The sequence below is a fragment of the Poromitra crassiceps genome (assembly GCF_964638095.1).
Source record: "Poromitra crassiceps genome assembly, chromosome: 14".
NCBI lineage: Eukaryota > Metazoa > Chordata > Actinopteri > Beryciformes > Melamphaidae > Poromitra > Poromitra crassiceps.
The window spans coordinates 6971841-6998932 of NC_139633.1; the positions used below are offsets into that span (position 1 = coordinate 6971841).

General features: G+C 42.8%; 1 protein-coding gene across 1 annotated transcript in view; it reads right to left on the reverse strand.

The window, feature by feature from the left end:
* Positions 1–12218: 12218 nt before the first annotated feature.
* The window catches only part of LOC310788792 (NLR family CARD domain-containing protein 3-like), a gene marked incomplete at both ends in the record, with an annotated part of 42223 nt that continues 27349 nt past the window's right edge, over positions 12219–27092 (reverse strand). Inside the window, 3 exons of the mRNA XM_083650366.1 lie at positions 12219–12366; positions 12613–12791; positions 22899–22941. Of these exons, the coding sequence (XP_083506492.1) occupies positions 12219–12366; positions 12613–12791; positions 22899–22941 (370 nt within the window). The remainder of the gene's footprint in view (positions 12367–12612; positions 12792–22898; positions 22942–27092) is intronic.

Consider the following 27092-nt stretch of genomic DNA (forward strand, 5'->3'; position numbering starts at 1 on the left):
AAGGCATTTGTTTGGGTACAGCTGTTTCCGTCTCTGTCCTTGGGTCTAGTTTTACACTGCTCTCCCTTGTATAAAGAACCTACCTGGTACATTTTGGTCCTCCTTAATAGAGTTCCTAGGCTCTACCAAAACAAACCTAGGTGGCGTTGTCAGGCCAGCACCACTAAAGCAAGCCATTACACATACAGCCAAGCGTCAGCCCGCGTCAAACGACACGTAGATGTGGCTGCACCGTGAGCTGAACGTGTGCACGAGCCGCACGTCTGAAGGAAAGACGCCAGCCAGACCTGCAGCGTGGGAGGAGGGAGGAGCTTACTGCAATCGCGCGAGCTGCGAGAGAGATAGACAGAGAGATAGACAGAGAGAGAGAGAGACAGAGCGAGAGAGAGAGAGAGAGAGCGGGAGATGCGTCGTGGGAATGTGGATGGGAAAGTAGCCTAGTCTAGTCTATTAATAATAATTAATCTATCTAGGATTAGTGTAGATAGATAGACTGGTGGGTCTGCAGCAAATCCATGAATGGTTGTTATTGCATTTACATGAAGTAAACACAATTGGAAAATGTAGAAGGATGACTGGTTTGATCATAGTTCCTCTGTTAGGCTATCTCTACCTACAGACAGTCATGGAGCTCTGGACAAAATCACATCTAGAAATATTCTATATTCTCAGATTTGGGTCTGAGAGACAAAATATTATCAAATGTGATGTGGACTAAATTAGTGGTCTTTGATATGAAAAAAGGTTGAGGATCACTGGCCTAGGGGGGCATCTCCCCTCGCTGTCATTCTCTTTAAAGTCGAGCTGAACCCAAAAATGACTTTTATTTTTATTTTAGTTCAAATAGCCTACCTTGGTATTCAGTGCACCTATTTGATAATGTATGCCAAAAAAAACACAAAAATCAAATTTCTTTAGTTTTTCCACACTTTTTCACATCAAAAATTCATTTTTCAAGATTTCATTCATAACAGTAATCTACAGTTTGCTGATGTCACATAGTAGGCATAGTATCAAATTTCTACCCCATTTCAACCAATCATATCACGACATGACAGCTGTCAATCAATCTTTATTTCAGGAGAATTTTCTCCTCCAAATGAAGGAGAAAATGGCACCTAGTGTCTGTAATCTGGCAGAATTTCTAGCCCATAAACTAACTACTAACTTGGTCAATTGTATGTAACGTACCAAATAAAGCAAACGGTAAACTACATTCACACAGCCATCCTTAGTGCTTGAATCTGACTTGATGCTCACATCTGATTTTTTTGTGTGGCTGTTCACACAGACTTTTTAAAAATGGCCCATATCCGACTCCAGTGTGAACAGATCACGGACATGAAGTGACCCGCATGCGCAGAAGAACAACAATAACGTCACACGCAGCGCATTGCTGTTCTACGTAAACCCGGAAGAAGACAGCAGTAAACATGGCGGTAGGTGACGATGTTGTTTCATCTGTTGTTCACGGTTTAATTTCAATGCCCGCGTTTTGGTCCTCCCCTCCCTCCTCCCACCAGCGCAGAATAGTGACGAATGTCACTCTGGAATGACGTAAAAGTCACATTGAAGTGGTGGGTGCTGCCAGGAAATTTTTGGATATTGAAGACATTTCGGGAGATGACTTGACGGAAACGCTGAATGAAGCATTCGTTTCAGCCTAGACGACTGGTCTGGGCCACAGTATGGATATTGGGGTGAATGGGCACATTTTGGGTGGACACTTTTTATTGATATTGTATTTGCACTATAGTTTTAGCAATACAGTAGGTGGCAGTAATGCACCATTTAAGGATGCCAACTGCCATAAAACTCAACAGAAGAAGAAGAAGTCACATTGAAGCAGTAAGTCAGATATGGGCCAGATGTCTGTTCACACCGGAGTCACAAAAACATCAGATTCGAATCTGATGTTTTACCACATTTGAAAGTAGCCCAGGTCGTCTTTAAAAAAGTCACTTTCAATGTGACTTGTACTGTTCACACAGTCATGAAAAAGACTGATCTGAGTCACTTAGGGGGGAAAAGATTAGATTCAAGCACTAAGGACGGCTGTGTGAACGTGAATACAAAGAATTGTAACTGGCTCGCTAAACTTGCATTCCAGGATAACGTTAACGTAAGGGGTTGCCCCTCGGAGATTCCACTCATGCATCGGATTGTCCGCTCGTTCCACACAGAAGCAGCTGGCTGCCTGGTACTCTGCGGATCCCACTCGCGTAGCACCACAACACGCTGAATCCCATTCGATTTGGGGGCAGAACATGCCAGGATTGGCCAATGCCAAAGCCAGCAGTCCCCAGAATTGTCAAATCAAATCATCGACACGCTATGGTCCGCCTCTCAACCCTGTCATCTCAAACAAGAGTTGCTTTCAGACTCTGAAACGTCTCTGACCCTCGCACTAGGCTACTTGCATTCCGTTGCGTTCATTTCGTCTTTAAATAATGACATAGCCTACATGTAGCCTATATGCCTAAAACGGGGTCATCTCGCCATTCCGAAGTGTCGGCATTCCGATCATTGACTTCTATGCTTTCGGAGAGGCGGCCCTTTTTATCTCCAAAAAAGGTTTCGCCATTGCGAAAGATATTAGGTCCGCCATTCCGACATAGGATCTTGAGTTATTTAGCCTACAGGGGTGGGAGAGGTTAGGTTTAGGGTTAGGTTCTGGGGGAGGTCAGGTTTAGGCGTGGGGGGTTGGGGAGGTTAGGTTTAGGGTTAGGGTCTGCAGGAGGTTAGGTTTAGGCATGGGGGGTGGGAGAGGTTAGGTTTAGGGTTAGGGTTAGAGTTAGGTTTCTTTCGCAATGGCGAGACAGATCTCCATTCCGACAATTTTGTCGGAATGGCCGTATTTCGGAGTGCCGACATTTCGGAATGCCGAGGTGTCCCCGCCTAAAACAAACCTATAGGCTAATACTGTTACTGTGCGTATCTTTGCCAAATTTTAAGTGGGTATACTAAAATCCTGGCACTTTCCTAGTAGTATACTGCGTATACCTGCGTATCACATAGACTAGCTACACCACTGGCTTCACCCCTCCTTCAGTTAAGTGTTTTATTCATCTTGAATTTTCACTGTGTGGCTCCGTGAGGCGATACGGGTCCACATACGACCCACAGTACGGCTAACTCCTGGACATTGGACTCTTATGAACGCTGGACTCTTTGAAATACGCACATTTTAAACCTGTATTTAAACGTGCAGTATGTCAGGTAACCCTTTATTTTACAGGTACCCTAGTTACATATGAACTATTTGTAATTACACATGAACACCAAATGTAATTACACAGTAATTACCAATAGTTATAAATGATGTTCATATGTAGTTACATTGTAACAGACCTGTAAAATGGAGTGAGTCTGTTCAACTGTAGTTCATATGTAGTTACATTGTAACAGACCTGTAAAATGGAGTGAGTCTGTTCAACTGTAATTCATATGTAGTTACATTGTAACGGACCTGTAAAATGGAGTGAGTCTATTTAACTGTAGTTCATATGTAGTTACATGGCACCGGACCTGTAAAGAAGCTCTGGCCTGGGAGAGAGATTGCTAAAACCCAGTGGTGGATTCGAACCACTGAACTTCAGATTGCAAAGCAGGCAGCTTTAACCACTCAGCCACGAGGGCTTTCCAACTTTCTTAGTGGAGTTTGGGAGGATAACTGTATGTCAGTCAGATGTAGTTCCTAGCTTTGTTATTATAAGCATAGACTTGGGGGAAAATGTTGATACTTTGTTAGTTGTAGCTTGAAAGACAGGCAATATTGATTAATGTGAATGCATTTCTGCAGTGTGACTGTGCCAGCCCCCCCCCCCCCCCCATGAGCTGTAAATGGCTCATGGGACTATTTACACCACAATTCAGAAAATTATTAGAATGTACTTTTTTTATTTAAAATCTTTAAATATAACTAAATGTTTCTAGAGCACAGTGCATACCATTTATTTAGCAAATAGGGGGGAGTTCCCCCCTTATGCGGATTAGGGGATTTATAGACTTGGGGGGGGGGGGGGTGGTGGTATAGACTTTGGGGAGAGATGATCCGGGGGTCTGGTGACCAAAGGGGTCTTTGAGGGGCTTCGACTGGGTCCCCAACAAATTGAGAAATTGGGAAATTGATGGGGAAATGACTCATTTACAATAAGCTAACAATTAGAATGTAGAAGAATGGCTATTTTGATTATAGTTTCACTGTTACCTCTATACCTACAATACTTTTATTAGAATTTTTGTATGGGAATTCTGGACAAAATCATACCTACAACTAAATAAAGTATCAATATTTTCCCCCAAGTCTCTGTGTATAATAACAAAGCTATGAAGTGACAGCAACTACATCTGACTGAAATACAGTTATCCTCAGATTTTATATGAGTGGCAGTCAGGTTTCAGGAAATCCCATTCTACTGAAACATGCCTGATGTACCTCACTGATTTAATTAGGAGGGAAGTTGATGCAGGCAAGTTTTGTGGTCTAGTGTTGCTTGATCTTCAAAAAGCGTTTGATACTGTAGACCACGGCATTTTAATTCTTAAACTCAGAGCAATGGGTTTTAGTGTTTTAGCATTACGTTGGATCGAATCATATCTTACCCACCGTCTTCAAAGGGTGGACGTTAACGGAACGCTTTCTGAAGTTCAAGAAATGGGGTGGGGGGTGCCGCAGGGGAGTATCCTCGGACCCCTGCTTTTTCTTTTATATATTAATGATTTTAGAGCGGCGACCTCACCTGCCTGTAATTTGTTTCTTTATGCTGATGACTCTGTTTTAATGGTGTCGCACCAGGAGAAATCTGCTGTGGAGAAAGCTTTAAGTGCAGAGCTAGAGAGTGTTTGTGACTGGCTGTCCGACAACAGATTGTCTCTTCACTTAGGTAAGACAGAGGCCATTGTATTCGGCTCTAAAATTAAATTGTCTAAATCGCCCGGTCTCGTCATCAAGATTGGTGACATTCAAATTGATGCCAAGGATAAGGTAAGCTACCTTGGCTGCATTTTAGACAAATACCTATCAGGTGAGTATATGGCTCTGAAAGTCCTTGGCAAAATTAACATGCATGTCAGGTTTCTGGCCAGGAAAGCTGCCTTTCTCACCAGTCCAGTCCTTCACTCTTTGGCTTCTGCACTTGTTCAGAGTCATTTTGACTATGCTGCCATCTGCTGGTATACTGGTCTCTCTCAGAAACTCAAAAACAAATTACAAACGGCTCAAAACAAGTTGATTCGAGTCATTCTTAAAGTCCATCCACGTACCCACCTGGACCAAGCTCACTTTGACAGTCTTAATTGGCTGACAGTTGAGAAGCGCACTTTATACATCAAGCTGCTGTTCACTTTTAAGATTGTTAAGAATTTTGTTCCTATGTATCTTAAAAGCTACTTTTCTTGTGTGAGTGAGCGTCACCAGTATTCTACGAGAGGCAGTTCTACTGATTTCATCCCTATCAGATTTAGGACCCTGATGGGGAGGAACTCGTTCAAATATAATGCAGCGACTCAATGGAACATGTTACCTTCGTGCTTGAAACTGAGTGAGTCTATCTGCACTTTTAAGAAAGGCTTAAAAAAATGGTTACAAACATCCGCACTTTAAACCGTTTTATCCTGTCTTTTTTAGTTCTTGAATTGGTTATTTATTTATGGTATAGCTGGTCTTTTATTTTATTGATTGATATGTTTAGTTCTAGTTTTTATTTTTTTATTTTGGTAAATTATAAACTGAGTTAGTAATTTATCTTTTAATGGAGTTGTATTAGTTTTAAATTATGTTCCCACTTGCACTTCTTTGTTACACGTATTTACGTTGTCTGTCTTGTCTCCATGGGGACCACAATGGAAATAAGCCTTCGGGCTTTATTGTGTTTTTATCCTCGGTGATATGTTGTCTTATGTCCTGTTTTTATCACCAAATAAAGTCAATCAATCAATCAATCACTCTTAAACTCCACCATGAAATTTGGAAAGCCCTCGTGGCTGAGTGGTTAAAGCCGCCTGTTTTGCAATCAGAAGTTCAGTGGTTCGAATCCACCACTGGGTTTTAGCAATCTCTGTCCCAGCCGGGAGCTTCTTTACAGGTCCGGTACCATGTAACTACATATGACCTACACTTGAAAAGACTCACTCCACTTTACAGGTCCGGTACCATGTAACTACATATGAACTACAGTTGAATAGACTCACTCCACTTTACAGGTCCGGTACCATGTAACTACATATGAACTACAGTTGAACAGACTCACTCCACTTTACAGGTCCGGTACCATGTAACTACATATGAACTACAGTTGAACAGTCTCACTCCATTTTACAGGTCTGTTACAATGTAACTACATATGAACTACAGTTGAACAGACTCACTCCATTTTACAGGTCTGTTACAATGTAACTACATATGAACGTAATTTAGAACTATTGGTAATTACTGTGTAATTACATTTGGTGTTCATGTGTAATTACAAATAGTTCATATGTAACTAGGGTACCTGTAAAATAAAGGGTTACCCAGGTGGTAAATGCACAAGTGTCACAGAGACATTCCAAAGCCACCTACCAAAGCAGAATTCTTCATTGATTAGATCTGCCGGGGTTTGGAAGCTCGATGCTGCTAAGATGTAGCTCGTTTTATCCAAATTCTGCTGGTGATGTTATCCAGCAAACATTTTCACGTATAACGACCGGTCTTCTGCACGTCAAACCACTATGTCTATTCAGGGTCTAATTATATATCTGGAATGGAAATCATAGCGACGTCGATGACGTCTCCTGCACGGCCGGTGGACGTAGATCATCTCCTTCCCCACAACGTTGAAATATGCCACTCCCACAACGGCTATGTTCAGAGAGAAAAAAGACATCCTCGAGCGGGGTTCGATCTCGGTGCACTAAGCTAATTGGCTTTCTGCATTTTGGCATATATACTCAGGGCCGATCCTGGCCATTTGGGTGCCCTAAGCGTAATTGTTCTGTGGTGCCCCCCCCCCCCGTAAAACTTTCAATAACTGTCAAACGAAAGACTGCAAAATCATTCATTATGAACGATACTAGTGTATCTCACATTTCATTACATGTGGGAAACAAACAATTGTTAGAATTACTGTACATGTCAGCAAACAAGTGATTGTTAAACTGTACATGCAAGCAGGGCGGACTGGGATCATAATTCAGGCCGGGCATTAGATACCAAGCAGCCCAGGCCGATACAGGCCGACGTGCGTGCCGGCGTCCGAAGGGCGGCGGCGAAAAATTTGGGCTGTTTGAAGCCCAATTTGGGCCGTTTGAAGCCAGATTTGGGCTGTTTGAAGCCAGATTTGGACCGTCTGAAGCCCGATTTGGGCCAGTTGAAGCCAGATTTGGGCCAGTTGAAGCCATATTTGGGCCGCTTGAAGCCCAATTTGGGCCGTTTGAAGCCCAATTTGGGCCGAGTCCAATTTTACAATGAGATGCACCCTGAATAAAGTAATAAAACCACTAGTAAACCAGTAGGCGGCGCCTGGCCTGCTGTTCAGTGAGTGGCCTGACTGAGGGCACCAAAATTTTTTTTTTTTTTTTTTTTTTTGGTGCCCTCAGTCACGTGATGCCCTACGCAGTCTGCGTACTCTGCGTAATGGGTTGGAGCGGGCCTGTATATACTTCCAACATTAAGGTTCTTACTGGAACTTGCATGCAAGGCTACCTCGCTAATTCAGTTTCATGATTCCAACAGCAATGAGATTATTTTATTTATTTTAGATCATGTATGATAATGTAAGACTTTATGTTGACTGTGCGTGTGTCTACTCTGTACGGCTTATACTGTCCTCAATGTTCAAGGTTCATACTAGAACTTGCATTGCGAGGCTGCCTCGCAGTTAACGCTAATTCAGTTTAATGATTTCAACCAACGATGAGGCAGGTATATATTTTTGATATGATACAATAATGTATGTTTACCCAGAACACACTGCGTTCAGTTCAGCAAGAGTAATGGGACATACACCACAGGATTCACGAAGCTTGTGATAAATCATGTGATAAATACAATAAGAGGAACTTGCTATGGGCACTTACACACACTACAGGTTAAAACTATAGACCAAATCAGCGGGGATGTTTACATTTACTTCCGGGTACCCCTGAGGTCCACACATTATAATGGCGGTGGACGGCACAAACTGACGTGTTGAAGATAAAAACAGGCAAAGAAGACAAAAATGGTTCGTCCGTGTTGTGTTGTTGTTTAATATCATTCATAACAACACTTTCACTAACGTTAGTGGAGACCAGACTAGCCAATTTACCTGTTGGACCAGACCAGAGTAGACTTGAAGCTAAATTAAATTAACTTGGCGTCAGTAGCTCTGTCTGTAACGTTAACGAGTCTGCAAAAAAACAGCGAGTTTGACAGACAAACAAATGTTATTAGCTAGCTAACACTACATAAAACAAACACAGAAGAAAGGCTAGATACGTCGGACAAGCATGTTTACCAACCGTTTAACCATTTAAATTGAAAGTAGTCGGCCGAAAACAGCGAGAGGGTTTGACAGCATTTATTTGACAACACGCACATTTAAACCTGCCGCCTTCCCCAAGTGGTACCCGGAAGTAAATTTGTTTACATGGTGACGTCACGGGGATTTGGTCTATACTATATGACAAACATGTTTTCAAAATGGGCGTTCAATAATAGTAGTTAGGGGCATGTATACGCATGCCTCCGCTAGTTGTCTCCATCTCCTGGATGCAGCTTACCATGGCGCGCTGCGTTTTGTTACCGGTTGTAAACCCCTTACTCACCACTGTGTTCTGTACTCACTAGTCAACTGGCCATCTCTTTCCATCCGCCGAACCCATCACTGGTACATTTTCATTTACAAATCCATCTTAGGCCTGCTACCTCATTACTTATCTATCTATCTATCTCGCAAACAGTCCAGCTATAGCCTGCGTATATATACAGGACTTCATCACCTACTCAGTCCAGGGATACTCAACTTGCTTTGCCCGGGGGGCACTTTCGTGAAATGATAGAAGGCCAGGGGCCAGTTAATAAACAAACAATATCCATTTTTATGTAGCGGATTGTAGGATTTTGGGATGTCAGCCGGAGCTTAGTCTGACAATGTTGTGCACACCGGATAGTTAGTTAGGTTAAGTTAGTTAGGTTAAGTACATACATAAGTGCCTGGGTAGCAAGCAGACGGTGGTATTTGACAATTTACCAGCTAAATCATAGATTATTGAAAGATATTCGATATTCCAGACTGAAATGCTATAACAGAACTGGAGTATTGGCCAGAATGACATGAACATTTGGACACTTATTCAGCGGGTATCTTGCATGTTGCGTTCAGGTGCACTGTAAAACTGATCCCCCTAGCGAGTTTTAAACTTATTTTGAAGAATTTGGAGAGCGCATCTATGCTTTGCTCCTGCTCACAAAGCTGACACTTTCCTCTTTTAGCACTTTATCTCCTTTACCACTTTATACTTAAATTATTTGAGTGAATGTCTCATTGTTTATTGAAACTGTAATTGTTGTACCTGCTGCAATGTGTAGTGATTCAATTTTATTTATTTGTATCTGAGTCTGTATTGTTGTTGTCTTGTTGCCCTGTAAGCCCCCATTCACACAGCACGCCGAGGCAACGCTCAACCGAAGCTGTCCCTACGCTGTACCCACAAGTTTCATTTAGGCGTCCTTGTTAACAGGCGGAGCCGTTCACACCACCCGCACGCGTGCCACTCTGACGCCACGCCGAAGCCACGCTCACGCCACGCCGAAGCGGTCAGGACTGACGCCGAATTTCCATGCTTGACGCTGAAGCCATGAAGCCGTGGGCATGACGTCAATGGAGGTTGTTGTGGGCGGGTTCAAGGCGTGAGAGTAGGCGCTGACAGGAAGAGAGGAAAAGAGAAGGCGTCTTGTGTGCAGTTCTGCTTACGTTCGGCATCCTGTGTGAATGAGGGCTAACTGATTGCTGCTGTCCAAACAGGTCGCACTTGTAAATGAGTCCCTGGGTCTCAAGGTGATTTTACCTGTTTAAATAAAGGCAAAAAAAAATATATATAGCCTATATACTGTATATATAGGGGTGCTGTGCACTATGATGGCTGGGCGCAACAGCCAGTGAATGATTAGTATATTAAAGTGATTTATTAGCAGCATCAAGCTTTCTGGGCCATTATTTTTCAAGATGGCCGCAGTGTGAGTGAGCTGATCTGAGCCTGGCGTCTGCTTTGTCACATTTTTGCAATCTTGTGGCATTGTACTACCTCACATAGCCGTTTTTGCTCTACTATGAGTTATTAAATTGAAAACGCTATTAGTAGTTCAATTTGTTTGTTCTTGGACGGTTTGTGTTAGTCACCATATCTAAGGTGAGGCTACGACACAATGGATCAATTCGTCAGTCAATTGAAAGTGCTATCCGACTCTATTAATCAGATTAAATCTGACTTGGTTACCTATTTTGACACCAAACTCGATCCCATTGCCACCAAGCTTAACAGCATTGAGAACTCTCTGTTCACTTTGGGTGAGCACGTTACGCATCTGGAGCAGCGTGTTGGAGCTAATGAAGACAACCTGAATGACTTCTCCGGTCGGATTAAGCAACTTGAGAAGGACAATGTTTACCTTTTGAATAAGGTCGATGATCTGGAGAACCGGAGCAGATCCACAAATCTCCGCTTCATAGGTGTGCCTGAATCTGCCGAGGGACCGGACACTCTGAGATTTATGGCCGGCCTGATTCAACAGCTCCTGGGGCTGGACAACTTTCCCTCTCCACCAACGCTCGAGAGGGCTCATCGCGTCCCGGCAGTCCGCCGAGATGATCTATCCCGGCAAAGACCCATCCTGATCAAGTTGGCACACTTCCAGGATAAAGTCAAAATCCTTCGGCTAGCTCGTGGGAATAAGGAGCTAATCTTCAACGGGAGGCGCGTCTCTATTTACCCCGACTATAGCGCGGAGCTGATGAGGAGACGTCGGGCTTTCGACCCGGTAAAAACGAGGCTCCGTGATCTCCAACTGAAATATTCCCTCCGTTACCCTTCCACACTGTGTGTGTGGGTTGATGGCAAGGAGCAACATTTCCACGACCACAATTGTTGAAGCTTCCTTCTCGTCCTCTGCGAACTCCCCCATGAACTCTCCTATCAACCCTTAATCCTGCGATGCTGCTGGCTTGCTCAATGACCCAGTCCTTCTAACTCTTCTTCAGGTCCGCTCTGGCGGCGCTCCTTCGTTATAGGGTTGGTGACTCACGATATTGATGGGCTAATATTATTATTTTTAGTCTTATGCCCGTTTTTTCAGTTTGTTCCTGGTTTTGTTGCTAGTTACATCCTGTGTGGTGACTTCAGCCGTTTGAGGCTTGTTTTTGTTATTGGCGTAAAGCGTGAGTGAGCACACTGTCGCACGGTGTTTTCAGCCGTAAAGCGGAAGTATACTGTCGTAAAGGTTGCAACTTTTTATCTATTTCATCAATTCTATGTAGGCTACGTTTGGTGCTGGTATGCATACGTGTGTGTCACGTGCGTTTGTGTGAATATGTACATATGTACATGTACTAGTTTTTGATAAAAAATTGAATCACCTCTATATTGGGTCAGGTCCACATTGATTCATTAATAATAACTACTTTTTTGTTTCTAACCTAGTTAGTGGGCTATCCTTTTGAGCCACATTTATTTTCTTTTTTTGTAAGCAGACGATGCTCGGAGTGGATGTGTGTTTGGCTCACTCACCACTATGCCGATGGTATCCCGGATTATTTTGTGGATCCGGCTCTTTTTTTGTATGTATTTTTGTGTGTGTATATGTTCTGTGTTGCCATTGTCGCTTTGTCTGCATGTTTGCTTATTTCTATGTGTGTGTGTGTGTGTGTGTGTGTGTGTGTGTGTGTGTGTGTGTGTGTGTCTGTCTGTCTGCTTGCCCTACCTGTTGCTCGCTCTCCACTACCCCATTGTCTACCTCCTACTCTCCTACTCTCTTCTGAGGTACAATTGACTCAACTAAAGGTTTAAAGGTTATCCATCTCAACATCAATAATAATAATAATAATAATAATAATAATAATAATAATAAATCAAATTTATATAGCGCCTTTCTAGAAACCCAAGGTCGCTTTACAAGTCAGGAATGGGGGGTAGGGAAAAGGGGCAGTAGGGAGGGGGGGAGGACCCGTAGGTAGAGGGAAAAAATAAATAAACCTATCTAACTAATGGGGAGAAGCCTGGCTGAAAAGATGCGTCTTGAGAGCTGTTTTGAAAATGGCCAGTGTTGGACCATTGTGGATCTCAGGGGGGAGAGAGTTCCAGAGGGTTGGAGACGCCACACTAAAGGCTCTGTCGCCGAAGGTCCGCAACCTGGTGCGGGGGATGGAGAGGAGACCCACATCAGCAGATCTTAGGGCCCGGGATGGAGTGTACTGGTGGAGGAGGTCAGACAAATATTGGGGGGCGAGGGCATGGAGGGACTTGTATGTGAGGAGGAGGAGTTTGAAGGAGATGCGGAACTTGACTGGGAGCCAGTGGAGGCGGATGAGGGTGGGGGTGATGTGCTGCCAGGGCTTGGTGTGGGTGAGAACCCTAGCAGCCGAGTTCTGCACATACTGAAGCCTGTCCAGGGCTTTGCTGGGTGCCCCGAACAGGACTCCATTGCAACAGTCTAACCGGGAGGTGATGAATGAATGGATGAGGGTCTCAGCCACAGAGTTTGAGAGTGACGGCCGAAGACGGGAAATGTTTTTGAGGTGGAAGAAGGCAGCCTTGGTAACAGATTTGATGTGTGACTGGAATGAGAGAGTGGAATCAAAAATGACACCCAGGTTACGGACTTCGGGAGACGGAGAGATGGAACAGCCGTCCACGTGGAGGAGGAGATCTCCAACCTTCCGGAGCAGGAAGGAACATCAGGAGTCTTGCCTCTAAAATTGATTCTCTTAGAGTTTGGGTTGCTCTCCATAAACCACATATTGTTACAATATCTGAAACCTGGTTACATAGCAATATTAAAGATGCTGAGATGCATATTGATGATTTTGTCCTGTACAGAGCTGATAGGCCTTCCCGAGGTGGTGGGGTGGCCATTTATGTGTCTGCAAACTATAATTCTGAGCGTGTCACCCCTAACGTCGAGCCAGTCAACTTTGAATGCCTTTTTATAAACCTTCACTTTCATAAAAATAAAAATGTGATCATTGGTAATATCTATAGGCCTCCCTCTGCTCCAGCTGATTCAATGAAAAACATTCTGTCAACCATAGATTCCCTTGAGAGGCATAATGAATTGATAATTTTAGGCGATTTCAATAGTAACTGGCTAGATCGTTCCTCCTCCAACGATAGAAACTTATTTAACAGTGTATCTCTCCCAAATTATCAACGAACCAACTAGAGTTGACCGTCGCTCCTCATCCTTATTACCGTAAATTCCGGACTATAAGGCGCACCGGTATATAAGCCGCAGCACCAAAATTGACTGTTTTTTACATATATAAGCCGCACCGGACTATAAGCCGCGGGTGTTTTGATGTTTAATTACCATATGTAAGGTTCGTGCACAGAGAGGAATGTCGGGAAAGAGATGGCTGTTTGGGGAAGCTCCCATTTATTAACATTTCAACAAAAGGTGCTGTCAACAATCAAACCAGGTACCGTAATCCTTGTCTTCATCTTTTAGGTGAAGGTGCAGCGTCAAAAACAGAGTCAGAGTCAAAGTCAAGTCACTAATCCTCGTCTTCCTCTTCTTCCTCCGTACTGAAACCAGCAAAGTCCTCAACTTCAGTGTCGGAAACGAACAGGTTCAGGGTGGCTTCGTCAACCACTCTCCTCTCTCCTTCGTTGTCACTCTCAAAACCAAGGAACTCCTCTTCGTCACTGTCGGTGTCGGAATCGAACAGCCTCTGAAGGCGCCCAGCTGTGCCGGCGTCATCATCACGCAGCAGTCCAGCCTTTCGGAACCCGAATGGAGTTTGTGGTCTTGATGGCTGCTTTCACGGAATCTGTTATATGAGCCCTCATGCTGTCGAGAACGAGCAAAGCTTTTTTTTGGTGAAAGAATCCTCCAGGGCGCTTGACGTAGCACTCAGCCAGCCACTCCTCAATGTGATCGACGATTCACCTTTCTTGTTAACAGTCCGAGTGAGTGGCAGGTCGAACGTCAAAGGCACTTCATCCATATTTATGATCTGCTCCGGTTCGATGGAATATTCCTTGATCTTCCTTTGTGTGAATTCGCCGAAGTTTGTGATTTTCTCCTGGTAGTCGGGGGAGGGAGTTGTTGGCCGAGTGGCCGTTTGCTTACCGTAATTACCATATGTAAGGGGTCACGCACAGAGGGGATTGTCGGGAAAGGGATGGCTGTTTGAGGAAGCTCCCATTTACCGTATTACCGTAACATTTCAACAAAACAACATAACACAACACCACCTTTGTTTATTTTTACAGTGCACACAGTGTCCGCGGTGTGGTGAAAAGAGGGCAAGAGAGGAAATTAAAACAGAAGTGGATTTATAGTTAGAAAGAGTGCTAAAAAAGAGAGATTTTATTTGTATTTTTTTTTTTTTTCTGAAAAAATCCATAGATAAGCCGCACCGTTATATAAGCCGCAGGGCCAAAAAACGGGGAAAAAGCCGCGGCTTATAGTCCGGAATTTACGGTAGATTGGATTTTAGTCACTAATCCTGAAAGAATGATTGAATCTGGCATTTTGCCTGACTGTTTCAGCGACCATTCCATAATTTTCTGTGTCTGGAAAATAAAAATGTCAACCTCTTCTCCTAGATATATTAAATTGAAACAATGTAAGAAATTAAATGTTGATAATTTTATTCATGACATTATTGCTATCAACTGGGATAGATTCCAACTTATTCCTTTTGCCGAAGATACTTGGGATTTTTTTAGTTCCGAATTCACCAAAGGTATTGATAAACATGCTCCCACTAAAATAATCAGAGTTAAAGGCAGACATTTACCCTGGTTAAACTCGAGCCTTATCAGTCTCCTTAAGCAACGAGATAAAGCTTGGGCTAAGTACCGATTATCTAAAGACCCCTCAGACTGGGAAATTTACAGATATTTGAGAAACACAATCACTTGTGTTACTGCTAAAGTCTTTTTTTTTAATCAACTATCAAAGTATGTCAATCAGTTCAATATTCTATCCCCATTCCAATCTGGCTTTAGATCAAATTTCTCCACCACTACAGCTCTTTTATAATTTACAATTACATTTTCTCCTCCTTCGACAGAGGCCAACTCACTGGTGCGATTTTCATTGACTTATCTAAGGCTTTTGATATGGTTGACCACTATCTTCTTCTGGACAAACTGTTTTCTATTGGTTTAAGTCAATAGGCTGTACTATGGTTTAATGCATACCTCCAGAATAGACGTCAGTATGTTTCTTTTCATGGTTTTCAGTCCGACTATTTGGTAGTGGATAAAGGTGTTCCACAGGGTTCTATCTTGGGTCCACTCCTTTTTTCAATTTTTATCAACAACCTTCCTCATTTATGCACAAACTGTCTTGTCCATCTTTACGCCGATGATACTGTTATTTACACCTCCAACTCCAACATATCTCAAATCCAACATTCCCTACAGCTTGATTTCAACTCGGTTAAAAAATGACTCTTTAACAATAGACTTCTACTCAATCATAAGAAGTCTTGCAGCATGGTTTTTGGTACACGACACACCCACTCATATCAGCATAATCTGCCCATTCATTTTGTTGATGGCTCACCTCTCCATAAAGTTGACTCATTTAAATACCTTGGACTTTGGATCGACCCTGAACTTTCATTTAAACCCCATATTGATTATATCATAAAAAGAACCTACGGCTGTCTTGCCTCATTATATCGCTCAATCAACTGTTTTACACTTCGAATCAGAAAAAGGATTATCTCCCAGCTGCTATTCATAGCTTTCAAGGGGCGTTACGTGCTGCCGGGAACGCCCACCTGGCGGTCAAAAAAAAAATTGTTCATTCCGTTGCCTGCGAGTCGACTCACGCTGTTTGTTCAGCCAAAGTGCCGCATAGCCTACCTGTTGTGCTATCGGTTGCACTAAACCGACGAGGAGACACGCCTGGCTTGTGTTTTACAGAATCCCGTCGGAGAAAGAAAGGAGAAGGTTGTGGATTTGTGCGACGTGGTTCAGTCGCTGGGGGCAACATTTTTTAGCTTTTTTTTCTACCATCAAAGTACACACGTCTTTGCTCTTTGCGGCCAACATTTCATCAAAGGTAAGCTCAAGTAACGTTAACGGGGTATTAATCATTATTGTAACGTTACTTGAGCTTACCTTTGATGAAATTTTGGCCGCAAAGAGCAAAGACGTGTGTACTTTGATGGTAGAAAAAAAAGCAATTTTTTTTCCCCCTGCCCAGCGACTGAACCACGTCGCACAAATCCACAACCTTCTCCTTTCTTTCTCCGACGGGATTCTGTAAAACACAAGCCAGGCGTGTCTCCTCGTCGGTTTAGTGCAACCGATAGCACAACAGGTAGGCTATGCGGCACTTTGGCTGAACAAACAGCGTGAGTCGACTCGCAGGCAACGGAATGAACAAGTTTTTTTTTGACCGCCAGGTGGGCGTTCCCGGCAGCACGTAACGCCCCTTGAAAGCTATGAATTACCCATCATAGACTATACCCGTCATAGACGTACCCGGACGTACTTTTAACAATGGCGTTCTGTGCCAAAGACGTACTCGGACGTACTTTTATGTTTTGGGTGTTTACATTACATCAGACACTTTCCCAGCCTGTGACATTGTTTCAAGTCAAACTGATAAAAGGAACCCGCTAGTTTAGTATTTATGGGTGGAGCCTGTGGTCGAAACAGAGTCCGAGAGTTCTCGGATGGCGACGATGGCGAGGAAGACGCCGGCGTTTTTGTTGTTGCTGCACGACGGAGCGCCATGGCGACGAAGGCTCCCCTTCACAGCGTTCTGATCCGTCTACAGATGAATCGGAGGAGGGGAAATGGGTGCCACTTGGAGAGAGCGATGACGATGGTAAAAAGTAGCCTATTTTTTGTATCGCGTTTGAGATGAAATGATCACACACACAACATTCGAGTATAATTGTCATGCATTGTTTATAACTTATGCCGCCGGCATGACTCGCTTCACGTTTCCTCTTGCCAGCTCTCCCTCTCAAGCTTGTCACACTCAAGGGAGGGGGAATCACATGGATACGTCAAACGCGTCAAACCGTGTCACACACCCGTCCCCAGCAACCAAGGCGAAACATGTGTCACATAAACATTTCAAAGTTTACAGCACTAACGTAGCTATTGTGTGATCTTCTGTGCTAACGTTAGTTATGAGAGGTAACGTGACAGCAGGTAACGTTACAGCACTCGTTATTCCTGTGTGTGTGTGTGTGTGTGTGTGTGTGTGTGTGTGTGTGTGTGTGTGTGTGTGTGTGTGTGAGAGAGAGAGAGAGTGTGAGTGTGACCACATAAGGGTTCGTTCCATTTGTTTATGCTTTTATCAAGCTAAGCTAAAAATCCACATGGCAACTGTAAAATACATTCTCTTATTTTTTATTTTTTATTTATTTATTTGGGAAAACAAATACTGTATATGTCTGATGTGTCACTGAGGCAAAAAATAAAAGGCTCAAAAGAGAGTTCTGCTTGAAACGGTGTCCTTCACTAAAAACCTCTTTTTCTCATATTTCTGTCCCAAGGAGGGCATTTTTAGTGAAAACAAGCTAACTTCCACTGCTTGTAACTAAACAAGGAAACATGGGAGAGTTTCAGTTTTTTACAAGGGGTAAGAAGAGAGTCTCTGCTTTATTGTGAGATATGTTGTGTAATTTTATTCCTAGCACAGAATATTCTGTGGGTCCTGGAAGATCAGGAAATATGCTCAAAATCCTGGCACTGGGAGCACACAGACCGAAATGACCCTGGCAGAGAATGAGTTAATGTTGTTTTTAATTCATTATGTAGGTTTGTTTTGCGATGTCCCTTCAGAACCCACCATTGTCATCTGTATGATTCACTTAACTGGCTACAGCCCAAATCCAGAAGACAGTTTCACTGGGGTTTATTTATTTTTAAATGTATTTATTTTAATTGTCCTTCGTCCTTCAGATCCTCATATCCTTTTTTTTCTGTACCCGCCATTTCCAAAGAAATTGGCCGTAAAGCATTTAGTTACAAAGCCCCATCTGACTGGAATAATCTTCCACTTTCTCTAAGATCAATCTCCTCCTTTCACTGTTTTAAGTTATCCCTTCTCTGTCATCTCAAAACAAACTGCTCATGTTTTTAATTTAAGCATTAATCCATCTGTGGTATGGGGGTGGGATGGGTGAGGGTGAGCGAGTTGTCTGTATTTTGTTTATTGTAATGTACTGTCTATATTGTATGGTATTGTAATGTTTGTATGTCTTAGTATTGTTTTGTCTTTACTGTATGTATGCACTGAATGTTGTTTTTTGTTCTATATTTCTGTATGTGTCTCGACCCCCTCGAAAATGAGATGCTGCATCTCAAGGGGCTATCCTTAAATAAATTCAAATTCAAATTCAAACCCCGAGGGATCTAATCAATGAAGAGTTCTGCTTTGGTAGGTGGCTTTGGAATGTCTCTGCGGCACTTGTGCGACGAGCAGATTGGTATCTTCTGCTGGTTGGGAGTTTTGGGCCGTTCCATTAAAACTGGGAAACGGGAATGTGACAGACCGTTCAAACGTCATGCTCTGACGGTGATGTCACCTGTGCTCCGATTTTCTCTGCCGAACTCGGAGGAGCCTCAGCAGCCCCGACCTGAAAAATCCAAGATGGCTGCTCTGCGCATCAATAGTAACTAAAATCGTAGAAGAGCCTGCTGTTGGAGACAAGACTCTTTGCTGCAGTGGACACTGGACATTGGACACTAGCTGCACGTGACTGTTTATATTATTAGGGGTTCAAGCCCCGAAGTGGCTGAAACCCTATTGTTTTTGTGCTGGTTTATTATTCCGCTTGTTCTCTTGTTGTTCACCTGCCTTGACGCAAATTCCCGTGATTTGGTAAATGGCTGAGACCTGAAATTTGGCACAAAGACAGATATTGGTGGCTGGTGTCTGCTCAAGAAATGTTTTTTGAACCGGCCTGAAGGTGCCGCTATAATTGAAAGGTTTTACGTTAAAGGCCATAAGTTCCACGCAGTTTGTCCGATTTTCAACGTTTGTTTTTACATGTTCAGGTGAACCTGCTCTACAAATTTGCCTCAAGGACCCTCAAAGTCCGTCCGGAAAATGTTTGGGATATTTTGAAAAGTTTGGAAAACACATTTTCGTCATCTCCTCCGTTTGACCTATTTTCACCAAAATCGCGAGGAAGCATCTATGGAGCAAGCTCTACAATCCAGATTTTTGGATTTTTTAAATCTACTTTCGTTTCGGAGATATGAATTGTTAAACTTGTGATAGGGCGTGGCCTCTCAGCTAAATTGTCATAACTTCATGACCGATTAACGAATCTTCACGAAACTTGCAGGAGATCTTCTGAGATCATCACTGACCATGTGTGTCAAATTTGTGCAATTTGACCAAAAGGGGGCACCATAAACGCCAGAAATAGGCGTGACCTAACACAAAAAAGGCCGTAACTCTGGACCTGTTTGTCCAATGATTGCGAAACTTGTCAGATATATCAAGGAGGATGTCCTAGTCAAAATCAGAAGTTTTGTCATTTGCGCAAGGCTAGAACCCCTGCTATCGCCGCTTGCGGCTATATTTATGATTATTACTCAAAATAAAATGAAGATAAATAGTTTAGCCTACACTCTGCCTGGCGCAGCACACACAACCCCCTCTCACTTCCAAGCAGCTTGACGCAACACGTTCCTGTCTCTAATCTGTTGTTGAGAAAATGGATTCTAGACATGTTTTTTGGTGAAGCTTCTGATCATCCTACATTGACTGATTGATTGATTGATTGATTTAGGTGTCATGCACACTGTGGTGCCCAACCCACATGGGCCTGCAAGACACACATAGAAAACAGCAGTAAAAACAATATGTAAAACAATACAGTAAAAACGTATCTGAACTTGTTAGGGGTCCGCACTGGCGATTTTACATTGGTGCACCAGATGCACGTTCACCCCAGGCTGGGAATTTCATCGTTTTAGTGCAGGGGTGTCCAAACTTTTTTGAATAGGGGCCAGATTAGATAATGTGAAAATGCCGGGGGGCAGGTGCTTCTCGCATCATATGGGTTATAAAAAAAAGTAAAATAAAAAATCACATACAATTGTACTTTGTTGACCATCTGACCATCTTAGTTCTGCATGTGCTGTTCCTACCTGGTGCTTCTACAAACTGTATGATAGTGCTGTCATCGTTAGGTGGAGGGAAAAAATGCAAATTGAACTTGCTTGATTAACCAATACTGTGTGGAGGGCCAAATATAGTATATTTTGAGAGACAAGCCGAGGGCCACTTAAAATCTGTCCGCGGGCCGCAATTGGCCCCAGGGACGGACTTTGGACATGCCTGTTTTCGGGGCAAGGCCACCTGGCTAATTTTTTTTAGGGCACAAGGCCACATGTCAGGGCACAAAGGCCATTGCTCTACTGACATAATGAAGGGCAATTTTTCTAAAACATCTGTTAAAATGTAGGGCTGTCCTTGACTCAGAATTCTACCAGTTGAATCGAATTTGACTGTCCAATACGAATAATCGACTATTCGATAAAAATAAAATAAATAAATGTATAGAATATCTTCACTAATTATTTCGACCATATCAACAGTCAATGCAACAGAGTGATGGGGACATATTTTGAGCAATAAGATACTGTATATGATCATGCAAGATTTGAATTGGCGACCTCGGGCCATCAGGTTATTTGTATGAATAATGAGACAGGCAGGAGACATCTATTTTTTTAATTAAGCTCTTAAAGTCACTTTTTTCTTTCACCTTTTAAACATTAAACCATGTAGCCTACATGAATAAACAAATGAAACTGTGTAAAATAAGACATTGCCACTGCTTTGAAATGACATCTCTAATGGCTGGGGATACAGTTCTTTAGCCTATTTATCAAAAATGAATGACTAAATAAATCTAAACAAGAATAAATTAACAAATGAAATTAAGAATTTCTATTTGGAATTTAAATAGAAAAAAACGACTGCTCGACTTGAGGAATGTCCGTCGACTCACGGACTATGATTCGACTATTCGACTGTTAGAGGACAACCCCTGGTAGCAGGGCACTGCCAAAGTGGCCTTAGGGATCTCAGGGCATCACGGCCAGAAGGAGGGGCAATGGGGGCCATGTTTTTTATGGCCATGGCCTCCATGGCCTCCCCCTCCCTCCCCTGATATGTGAAGCACTTTGAGTGTCTAGAAAGGCGCTATATAAATCCAATAAATTATTATGTAATTCCCACCCTGGTACATCCCCTTGTGGCCAGATGGAAAAAAATTGAATTTCTACATGTAAAGGATTTAAACAAAATCTAATCGAATATATATATTAACCATAAATATATGGTTAATCATATTGTTCAAACATTCGTTGTAGCTTGACATAGAGGCAATATTGATACTGTGTGAATTGGTATTTGTCCAATTCATTGTGCAACTGAGAGATGAAATCTGGTCTACACAAACACTACATTTCAACGCATTTTATGTCTCATGAAATATCATAAATATGGAACTTTATAGGCTATGTGCTGCCAGCAAAAAGCTTCTAGGACACAACCTTTAATACTTTAGCGCAATACTATAAAATAATGAATTATGTTCCTGCAGTAAAGCGCATGCAAGTACTACTGCCCAAGATGTAGAATTGAATCTGAAGCAATACTGCACCAAGTATGGAGCAAGGTGCTCTGGGCATGCTATGTTATTGTAACAGTCAGAGACTGTATACGAGGCTCTGTGTCCCCCGAGTTGCCAGTGTTAAATGAGTTAACCTCTGAAGCCGTACAGACTACAGAGTACATAGTAAGCTACACATGTTACACATATTATAAAATACACCTGTCCCATGATCGTTTAGCCTGTGGTACAACGTAAGTTGTGTACGAGATAGAGTATATTATGTGCCTGGCGCCCCGTATCTTTTCAGTGAATGTATACCTCACTTTGTAGAGCATGCTGGCCTGAATGGTTCAAATGCCGTGTCAGGTGTTCGATTTTTAAATTAAGATCCTGGTGAAATATGGTCTAAATCTGAACGTTCAATCAACGTCTGCAAATAGTGGGTGAAAAAATGTTTTATACACTTTTGAACCTTTCTTGCACGTTTTTTCAACGTTGACCCTAAACATTTTTTAAACGTCTTTTCAACCAACCGAAAGTTGCTCGCTGGGTTAAGTCAACACTATTCAGTTTTCCTTTTAATATTGTTTTACAGTGAGGAACATTAATGTACTACCATATAGAGCGCTTGTGTCCCTTTTTTGGAGTGAAGACGTGACTGCTGCTAAATAGCAGCTCTCTCATCTAATCTCCAACATCTTAATAATTTAAGCCACATTGATTCATGTATCCTCTATTTTCTTACATGACGGTGATAAACGACTGCAATAAGCAAACTTATTACAGCCTGGACGTACATAGCTAAAACAGCCTACAGAAGAGCAGGATGTGTAGTATAGGCCTATAGACTGTCAACATGCGTGCATATCTCCAGATTTGCGGTTCCGATTCCTCTTAAAAAGGCAAAAAAAATCGGATAAATGTTTGAACCGACATATTTAATATTGGTAATGCTTTAGAAGTGTTTTGTAAGGTGTTGATTCAATAAGCTATTCAAAATCGATAAAAAACAGGTTTAGGTTTAGGCTGTATAAACACACACACACCAGGCCGAGGTCCCGGCTCGCGCCGATAATTCTGATAAGCCTAAAGCCCAATGTCTACCAGCTCCATGCGGCTCTGGTACGGCTGCCGGAACAGACCCACACTGCATGTTAGGAGATGGGGAACGCATGCAGGATGGGAAAAATACACACGTGTTCTATTTTTGTCAGTTCTGCATGTGTCTGACAAGATGACATGAGCGTGGGTCTGTCTGACAAGATGACATGAGCGTGGGTCTGACAAGATAACATGAGTGTGGGTCTGTCTGACAAGATGACATGAGCGTGGGTCTGACAAGATGACATGGGTGTGGGTCTGTCTGACAAGATGACATGGGCGTGTGTCTGACAAGATGACGCGGGTGTGAGTCTGTCTGACAAGATGACATGAGCGTGGGTTTGACAAGATGACGTGATCGTGTGTCTGACAAGATGACATGAGCGTGGGTCTGACAAGATGACGTGATCGTGTGTCTGACAAGATGACATGAGCGTGGGTCTGACAAGATGACGTGATCGTGTGTCTGACAAGATGACATGGGTGTGGGTTTGACAAGATGACGTGATCGTGTGTCTGACAAGATGACATGGGTGTGAGTCTGACAAGATGACGTGATCGTGGGTCTGACAAGATGACATGGGTGTGAGTCTGATAAGATGACATGAGCGTGGGTCTGACAAGATGACATGGGTGTGAGTCTGATAAGATGACGCGGGTGTGAGTCTGTCTGACAAGATGACATGAGCGTGGGTCTGACAAGATGATGTGATCGTGTGTCTGACAAGATGACATGGGTGTGGGTTTGACAAGATGACGTGATCGTGTGTCTGACAAGATGACATGGGTGTGGGTCTGACAAGATGACATGAGCGTGGGTCTGACAAGATGACATGGGTGTGAGTCTGTCTGACAAGATGACATGAGCGTGGGTCTGACAAGATGACATGGGTGTGGGACTGTCTGACAAGATGACATGAGCGTGGGTTTGACAAGATGACGTGATCGTGTGTCTGACAAGATGACATGAGCGTGGGTCTGACAAGATGACGTGATCGTGTGTCTGACAAGATGACATGGGTGTGGGTTTGACAAGATGACGTGATCGTGTGTCTGACAAGATGACATGGGTGTGGGTCTGACAAGATGACATGAGCGTGGGTCTGACAAGATGACATGGGTGTGAGTCTGTCTGACAAGATGACATGAGCGTGGGTCTGACAAGATGACATGGGTGTGAGTCTGTCTGACAAGATGACATGAGCGTGGGTCTGACAAGATGACATGAGCGTGGGTCTGACAAGATGACATGGGTGTGAGTCTGTCTGACAAGATGACATGAGCGTGGGTTTGACAAGATGACGTGATCGTGGGTCTGACAAGATAACATGAGCGTGGGTCTGACAAGATGACATGAGCGTGGGTCTGACAAGATAACATGAGCGTGGATCTGTTCAGACAGCCACACGGAGCTGGTGGACACTTGGCTCTAGGAGCCAGGCTTGACTGTCTACTCAGTAGGACTTGAATGAATAGATGTCACATGCTGCTGTGTAGAGGGACTTTCCATCTCAATAGTTGAATGTTTGTTTTGTTTTCATGAATCAACCTAAATACACACTTACATTTCCTCAGACCTGGTTTCAACCTCTGGACTGGATTCAACCACTTGACTCCACAATGGTCCATTCTGTGGGAATAAACAAAGTCAGACCATAATATTCTCTTTGATGATGAAACATGAACATTATGCTTTCATCTTTAACCCGTTAATGTTCACTCCAAGAACAAAGCAATGTAAAAAATAGTTGTTTGTATTTTCTATGTTATTAGGGCACTAATAACAATAATTGAAAAGAAAAATAAAGACCCCCCAGTTTTTTTATATAAACCTGTACCAAACGGTTGAGATAACACTTCTGATGGTAAAAGTACCGAATACATAATCTTGGCTAAGTGGGTGGTGTCTGTGATTGGTGGCAGTTTTCTGTCTCGATTTGATGTCATCAGTGATGATGTCATCAGTGATGTCACTTGAGCAATTTTGATGTCATCAGATATATTATCAGTGATGTAATCTCTGGTCTATGGTCTGGTCTTGAACCAGAACATTATTTAAACTCCATCTATTATTTGTAAAATACAGAAACAGAAAAAAAAAATCAAAATTAGAAATCATGCGCTTTTATAATGCTAATAATATGATAGCAAATGTCACCATGTTTGTTAGTTAAAAAATCATACTTGTGAAATCATTTCGGGATAATAACACTAAATGTAACATATTAACAACAATGCATGATCAGAATTGTTTTTATTCCATAGAAAATAGTACATTTTAAGCATGTTTTACCAATGGTTGAGTTGCCACAGCATGGAAAATGTTACCATGGATTTCAAACAACCATTTGGCAGAGCAGTTTTAAAACAATTATTTGACCCATATAAGAGGTCAAGTTACATAATTCTGTTCAGTAACATGTTAGATGATATAATGTATCGAAAAAACTAAGCTTACATTTGAAAATTCAACCAAGATTAGTCCACATGTCAGGAGTGATTTTCTTTTTCCAATTTCCTGGGAGCAGACTGACTGAAAAGGCTTACTGTTAAAAAGCAGAGTGCCCTCTAGTGGATTTCTTTTAGCATAGCATACCTCAACCAAGTGGTAGAGATGCATTATTATGGAACCCACCGCGGTTCCGGCAAAACCACGCCCTGTGCCCGCCTACGCAGCAGTCAAGCACTGGGATTGGCCAGGCGCCAATGAGGTCTAATGCGCACAGCTCGTCACTCAATAGGGAAATAAGGCTTAGTTGATGACTGAACTTCTCTTAGAATTCCAAGGAAGAAAAACAACTAAAACCTGAATAATGTCATGTGAAAACGGGAGGAGTGCGGATGAGCCGTGGGTGGCAGCAGTACAAATCAATTAAATTGGCAACTTTGATGATATATCTGCGCATTGAAGCCGTCGTCTCCCCCTGTGCGTAATTGCGCAGCACCAGCTCACCTGATCCAGCCGCTTTGGTGTCTGTTACAGCCCCCGATTCGTTACTACAACAAACCGAGAATATCAACTTGGATATTGCTGCAATTAACTCATTAACCGTGTGTAACAGACATTCAGTGTGTAACAGAATAGCCTGCATTCTGACTGTGTTATGGAACGCATCTACCAGCAGCCACAACGACAACTGGGCCAAGTTAGAGAAAGCGTGTTTTAATACAGGACTATGTGGAGGAAACAAAACAAATAATCTGAGCTGGCGATGTTGTTTTATGGTGGAATGCGCAGTGCATGGAGACCTGCACGGCTGCCTTGACCGAATAGAGGTGAGCATTGCTTCTTTGTGAAGAAGGAATGGAAAATTTGGAATCTCAATTTGGCCATACCAGCGATAATTATAATAATTTTGAGCATATCGTCGCTGTTGTGGACCTCGAATGTCCCTTTTTTCACTTTTTTACTTTTTGTCATAAATCAGTGCCATTGGTCACCCTTCACATCTCTGTGTGGTTTTTAACAAATGCAACTAATGGAAAAGCATTAAAACGAGCTTGTGAGTAAATCTCGTAACGCCATTCGCCCTCAATCTGTCAGTCAAACCTCGAAATTCGTCCCCTACCTCCATCTGTACCCCCCCAAGCAGGACAATAAAAGGCTGCAAACTTGTTTTAACATGCAAATCGGAGTGTTTTCGGATGAGAATAAAGTAACGTTAACGCTACGTTATGTCAGACTATTTCTCACCCCATGCGAAAGCCCCCGCCTCGGCCATGAGACAGGCGAGGGGCACGCTGTTGCTCCTGCGCTCGCCCCCGTGGCCCGGAGCTTGGGGCTCGTGCATGAGCATACGACTCTCTCCCGCCTGACTGGCCGGGAGAAAGTGCTTCCAAGTCGGACTGATAATATAAACAACATCATTTGAGCTTATCCAGGTAAGATATTAATAAAGTAATGACACATTCAGCGGGAAACTAACTATAATTAAGACATGTGCCAACTTTGACGACGTTTGGTTCAGTATTTTAAGAGCAAACAGGTTTTTTTAACTTCCTGAAAAGTTGCTGTTTTGAAGATTCGAGGTGCTGGAACAACAGCGACGATATTATGCATCATAATTTAATATTTTATTTCATGGCCAGATATGGACTTTCTTATATCATATAGTGCAAGTCGAGTTGTTCATGTGCTTTTGTCCCATGTGTGATGCCCTCGCGCTGCCTATGATAACAGTTTAACAGTTAACAGTT